General features: G+C 32.4%; 1 protein-coding gene and 1 pseudogene across 2 annotated transcripts; both read left to right on the forward strand.

Annotated features, from left to right (window-relative positions):
* Positions 1 to 931: 931 nt before the first annotated feature.
* On the forward strand, positions 932 to 3310 carry LOC109787792 (TMV resistance protein N-like; annotated as a pseudogene). Its single transcript, XR_014429896.1, has 3 exons — positions 932 to 1586; positions 1917 to 2412; positions 2999 to 3310. The product of XR_014429896.1 is annotated as a TMV resistance protein N-like (transcript).
* A 1588-nt stretch (positions 3311 to 4898) lies between these two features.
* On the forward strand, positions 4899 to 6943 carry LOC109791740 (uncharacterized). The gene is made up of 3 exons (XM_020351084.3): positions 4899 to 5570; positions 5958 to 6461; positions 6622 to 6943. The coding sequence occupies exons 1-3, from the start codon at positions 5023 to 5025 to the stop codon at positions 6680 to 6682; spliced, it is 1113 nt and encodes a 370-aa protein (XP_020206673.1). The 5' UTR covers positions 4899 to 5022; the 3' UTR covers positions 6683 to 6943.
* Positions 6944 to 7019: the final 76 nt, after the last annotated feature.

Here is a 7019-nt window from a genome sequence, read left to right on the forward strand (position 1 = left end):
TTATAAATAGAATAATTTAATGTTGTATAAAAAATTATGCCACTTGATCTCCTTAGCAAAATTGTAATCATTTACAGGATATTTTTTTCCTTACAATTTATATTCTTGTGTAAATAATCTAATTTATTTATTAGACCGATTTTAATGGGTATATAAGGGAAAAATCATCCACCAAAATGCTGTCTTTGTCCCCATACAAACGGTACAAATTTATGAATATCCTGTATTCTTTGTTAGCTAACCATTTGTAAGCATAAAAAATGTGAACAAAAAGCATGAAAAAGCTAAGCATTTGTAGGCAGAGGAAGACAACACAGTTAACATATATATGGTTTTTCACTTAAAAAAACTTTGTACAACTCCTACTTAAGTAGAAACCCTTGTTGTTTCTGAATTTAAGTTCAAGCTAAGAGTTACTGCTATTAAACAAACAAGAAGGTAAAGTTAATATCTAATATAATTTTATTCTTGTAATTATCTCCTTACAATTTTTTTTTATTAAAATTGTTACATTTCTATTTGTTTGTTAGGATGATATTAATAATATTTTTTTTGGTAAAGGCAGAGTGAGGTGCATTTAGAAAAAAGAAAATTTGTTTTAGAAAATAGTTTTCGAGTCAAAACATTTAAATAGTGTTCAAGTTTGATTATTGATAAAAATAATTTTTAATCAAATTTTACCGTTAAACTAACTTAAAACAAAATCTTAATACACTAATACAAAATAAAAAATTAAAAGTTGTCGATATAGATAATTTAGTAATTATATTTTTTAATTAAACACCGATTTAATTTTTATCTTGAATATTTTTCTACTGAATTTGTGTCTTGAATATGAAGTTGAAACCAGATATAATATTTTGACTTTAAGTGAATTGACTGAACGTGGTATTTGGGCAAAGACTTGGAATAAGAAAGATTAGTGTATAGTGTATAGTGTATAGTAAAATAATAGGATAACATATATTTTTGGTATGGAAGGTGAGGTGAGGTTTGTTGACTAGAAAAATGAAGAAAAAGAAGTCTCCGCCCAATGAATTCTTCTTGTTCATTTATTTTATTTGAAATTGAAGCAACAAAGAAAAGGAAGAGTCTCATGGATGCTAATTGATGAAGATGGGGGATGAAAAAGCGAAGTGGTGCTACGATGTTTTTCTGGCTTTCAGAGGGCAAGACACGCGCTACAACTTCACCGGTAATCTCTACGATGCTTTGCGGCGCGCTAGAATCAGTACTTTCATGGATGACAGTGCCTTGAAGGGTGGTGACCAAATCTCAGCCTCTCTTCTCAGAGCGCTTGAAGCGTCCAGGATTTCAATCGTTGTTCTCTCCGAAAACTATGCGTTTTCCACGTGGTGCCTTGAAGAACTTGTGAACATCGTCCGGTGTAGAAGGACCTATGCCCAAGTCGTTTTGCCAATCTTTTACGACGTGGATCCCTCCGATGTAAGGAAGCAGACAGGTAGGTTTGATGAAGCCATGGTCCGACATATACGTCGCTTCGGAGATAAATCGGAGAAGATAAAAGAGTGGAGGTCAGCTTTGACTGAAATCGCCAACTTGCGTGGATGGGATTTCCGATATGGGTATCTATGTCATTTCTTTTTTAGCCATTCATATATCTAGATTGTTCCTTGGAGATATCTCATATCTTGTATGTGTTTTTTTAAGTCAAATTTACCAATTTCTTCAATCTTTTCCCAACACTTGAGACTCAATTGACTAGTCAATGCATGAATTCTCCCATCTTAGGAAACCAGGATCCGTCAATCAAAACCTATTAACACTGCCAAAGCTTCTGTTTCGAGTTTGGGTGTACTTTTGTATTTTGTCTTTGTCATTAATTACTCAAACTTAATTTTATATATGACTACAGCATTTTTGTGTGAGTTAAAAGGGCCTGTTCTTTTTTGTAGGGACCGATATGAATATAAACTCATCCAAGACATTGTTAGATGGGTCACCAACAGTGTCCCGCTATAGCATTTTTCTGAGTTTTTGTGGAAAAGATACCCGCTACTCTTTTACAGGTTTTCTCTACAATGCTTTGTCTCGGAGTGGATTCCAAACCTTCATGAACGATGGGGACCACATTTCACAATCTAATATTGAAGTTGAAGCGATTGAAAATTCAAGGCTTTCCATCATTGTATTTTCTGAAAACTATGCACGTTCCTCCTCGTGTCTTGATGAGCTTCTGACGATCCTCGAGTGTATGAAGCTCAAAAACCAACTAGTTTGGCCTGTCTTTTACAAAGTGGAACCATCGGATTTAAGGCATCAAAGAAATAGTTGGGGTGAAGCCATGATTGAACATGAAAACATGTTGGGCAACGACTCTCAGAAGGTGCAGAAATGGAGGTTAGCTTTACTTGAAGTCGCCAACTTGAAAGGGTGGCACCACAAAACCGGGTACACTGCATAGTATTCAATTACTTATGCCTAACTTTCATGATTAATGTCTATTATATAAAAGAAATTCTGCAAAATTATTTTTTTAAAATATATAAAAGAAATTCAAAATAAGGTTTTTATAAATTTAAAATAGATCATGAGTTAAAAATAAGATTTTCAAAAAATTAATAGAGAGAAAACTTGTACAAATTAATTAGTTCCAAATACATGCATCCCCTCTTAAAGAATTTTGAACCGTTAATTTGAAATCCATTCGATAAAAAATGACTTTTTATGTTGCTAGAGACATTGAGTATAAGTATATACCGGTTAACAGTGGAGATTTTTTCGTGAAAATATGTCAAAATTATATGCTTTCATGGAAATATCTATTCCGATATGTTGTAGAATTGCATTTTATCTTTGATATTTCTTCACTGTGGTGAAGTCATCGCTAACAAATTGCACCAACAATCTTTAATTTCCGAGTTATGATTCAAGAAAGTTTGTTATAAAGGTTAAGACTTTTGGTGTATTTTGTTGTGTGGCTATTACTTTTGTGAAAAATTCTTTGATGAATTAAAAGGCCTTGTACTTTTTGTAGGTACGAATATGAATTAATTGAAAAAATTGTGGAAATGGCCACTAAAATTTAAAATGGCTTCTACTCTATGTACCGAGTCCTTGCACGAGTGTCAACTAGAAGGAAGATTTGGGGAATTTGATCTTACCCTAGAAGTTCCTTTGAAGCCAAAATTGATCTGTAAGCAGTCACTAGCTCACAAAATGACAGCGTTTGTTTTGCATGTGTGAATTTTACTCAGACATCTCAAAATTGTGACCTTTACTGAAAGAACATGAAATCGTTTAAGTCACTTTTACTTTGATTTCACAATTTTATTTCTAGATTAAGTCAGTTTCTTCATCTCTCTTTAATTACTAGATTTTGACTTCCTGATTTTACTTGCATTTTGATAATCTTTTGCTCCTGTCATTAACATCATTCTTTCTACTGTTGATTCACACATTGATTTATTTATTCTAGAACATACTCGAACGCAGAAGAGGGTAATATCTGTTTTATTTTTTACCGATAGGAAGGCATTTATTTTTCTTAGAAATTGAGAAAAAATATTGGAGAAATAATATTTTTTTTTATTTAGTAAAATTATAATGACAGAACAAAGTTCGAACTTAAGATTATATATAATATACTATTCCAACTCTTCACTACTAAAATAGTAAGATAATATTAATATTTGAAAATAAGTATAAATTATAAATGAATAGTAAATTAAGGAAATAGAGTTACTATTTTAAAAAAAGAAAATAAAAAATTATTTTTTTAATTACAGGTAATTATGTATATATTTTTAATACTCCTTACCTTAATATTTATTGACATCCAATTTAAAAGCTTTCCTCTTTTCAAATTTATTTTCTTTCTCTTATTTTAATTATAATTTTTATTACAATCTCTTTGGGCGAGAGAGCATCTCTACGTTTGATGTTAGCTTCTCTTCATAGTCGTTCCCAGTGCGCAGCCGATAGCAGAATTTAGTGTGATCCATGTTATTAATTGGAGACTCAAATTAAAGTTAAAATCTCATTAAGAATTTAAGATTGATGAGAAGAGTATAAGATGTATACATGAGAAATATAATAAGCTACCACCACTGTATTATCTTCCTAGAATAACTAATTAATGACAACAAATAACTTGTAAACTGAACAAAGCAAAGGATGGAATGAACCACAATGATAACGTAACCTGTTTGTTGCGTGGATTGCATGCAGAAGCGTCTCTATTCAGAAGCAGGTGACCTTTTACGCGCAAACGAAATCCGAAGGCTTTGCTTTGGCTTGTTGGTGTTGGATAGTGTTTGTTTTCCAATGTTTTCCTTTGGTTTTTTCAGAACACAAACATTGCCATCGCATATGTATCTTTTAGATTCTGGTGAGCACTCGGAGTCGGAGAAGCACCCAAAGATGTTTGACAGATACATAGCCATTCAGAATGGTAAATGAGAGACGCAATATACAAATATTTGCAATGCAATTAACTCAAACCATATATATTGTGAACGTAGACACGTAGACATATATCAATATTAATATTGTATGGTCAAGGTTGGCTAGCTGGCCGCCTCAAAACCTAGGAAAATATGTCTTCCTTAAATTATTGTTTATAAATTTAATTTGGGTCACGCGTTGCCTTCACTGCTTATACAAAGTTTCACATTGGTCAAATGGTTTTTTTGTATTAAAACGTGTTGGATATTAGTTGCTTATTTTTTTTAATTATATATATATATATATATATATATATATATATTTATAAAGAGAAGCGATTAAAATGTAACAAGGAAATATAAATATTAACATTATCTTAATCATGAAATTAAACCCATAACATTCTAAATTTAATTTATAAGAATAATATATTAATTGTTATATAAATAATATGATAAAAATTTGAAAAAATGTAAAAAAATTCTTAAAATTTAAATTGTTTACTTTAAAATTAGATAATTAAATAAATATTTTTAACGCAACTCGCAAAATTGTGACAAATTTTTTATTTTTTATTTATAAAAAATATTCATTCAGACTTGACTTGTTTTAAATATGTTGATCTCATCTTGGCCATTGCAAGGGCCAAGGAGGAGTCAACGAGCAACAATTTTGCATTGTACACAGTTGATCATGTTGATGGCGAATGGTGCCACCGAGGAACAAAGGAGCAGCAACAAGTACGATGTTTTTCTCAGTTTTGCAGGTATAGACAACCGCTACACCTTCACCGGTAATCTCTACAACGCCTTGCGCAGCAAGAGAATCAACACCTTTTTCAATGAAAATGGTGATACCAAAGCTCTTGAAGCAATTAAAGAATCGAGGATTTCGATCGTTGTGCTCTCCCCAAACTATGCATCCTCCTCATGGAGGCTTGATGAACTTGTGACCATCCTTGAGTGTATGAAAACCAAGGGCCAACTGGTGTGGCCCATCTATTACGAAGTGGAACCGTCGGAAGTAAGGCGTCAGAGCGGTATCTATGGCGAAGCCATGTCTGAATTTGAACAAAAATTTGGACATGAGAGTGAGATGGTGTGGAAATGGAGGAGTGCTTTGACTGAAGTCAGCAGCTTGAGTGGATGGGTTTACGAAACTGGGTATCATTCGTTACTTTTACTCATCAACTTCCATAATTATGTGCACACCTCTTCTCAATTACTTATTTTATCCGTAACCTGTTAAATGGGATGTCTGCTATTCTATTCATCATTTTTCAAAGTGACTTTCACCTCTCTGGACAAACTATTCTATAAGTTAAATTAATTTATGCATGAGTTAAAAAAAAAAAAAGATTTTAGAGAAATTAATAAATAAAAAACTCTACAAATTAACTTATAAAAAAATTTATTTCATTTTTTTTTCTCATATTTTTCTCTTCTAAAAATATTTTTTAAAAAGTTTATCTAACCAAGTTTTATGTTGAAGGTATAATTTTGATTAATAAAAACATATCCTAATGAATTAAAAGGAACTGTGCTTTATAGGTACGAATATAAATTCATCCGAAAGATTGTGCGATTAGCAGTGGAATCTTTGCCCCGATATGATGTTTTCCTGAGTTTTAGCGGAGAAGATACTCGCTACTCTTTCACAGGTTTTCTCTATAATGCCTTTAGGCGGGAGGGGTTCAATATCTTCATGGATGATGAGGGATTGGAGGGTGGCAACCAAATTTCAGAAACTCTCATGCGAGCAATTGAAATGTCAAGACTTTCAATTGTCGTCTTCTCTGAAAACTATGCATATTCCACGTGGTGTCTTGATGAACTTGCCAAGATCATCGAGTGCAAGAAGACCAAGAATCAGATGGTTTGGCCAATATTTCACTATGTGGAAAAGTCTGATGTGTGCAATCAAACAAAAAGTTATGGTGAAGCCATGGCTGCACATGAAGAAAGATTTGGAAAGGACTCTGAGAAGGTGCAAAACTGGAGGTCTGCTTTGTCTGAAATTGCCAACTTGGATGGACACCATTTCAGAGAAAATGAGTATGTAATTCTTTTAATTATTTTTAGTTGCTCAAGTTAATTCTAGTTGTTAATAATATGATATGATTCATAATTATTTAACATTTAACATATGCCTCCCTCTTGGCTAAGAAAGAGAGAAAACAGTGAATGAATGTACTTAAAAACCTTGTTTTTGTAGGTACCAATATGAATTTATCGAAAGGGTTGTGGATCTGGCCATTGCTATCGGGAATCAGTAGCATATACCAAGTCCTTGCTCGAAAGACAGCTACAAAGAAGAATGAATGAAATTAAGCAGAGTAACTACCTGATAATGATATTAGCAACTACCCTTCAATTTGTTTGTTCTCGCCAGTGTTGTTTCTACGTTCTGTTCAACTTTTAAGACCGATTGTCTTCCTTGTTAGTGCTGTTTTAATTCTTGAACTCTGATGCGTTTTCCTACATGATTTATCTTCATTATAAAGCATAAGAGGTGCTATTTAAGCATATTGGCATTATCTAAAGTTACCATGAAACAAAATTATTTTACTCTTGAAGTCAAAATAATTAGTAGGTATATTTTACAGAAAAATT

The sequence above is a fragment of the Cajanus cajan genome, chromosome 9 (assembly GCF_000230855.2).
Source record: "Cajanus cajan strain Asha chromosome 9, NIPB_CcT2T_4, whole genome shotgun sequence".
NCBI lineage: Eukaryota > Viridiplantae > Streptophyta > Magnoliopsida > Fabales > Fabaceae > Cajanus > Cajanus cajan.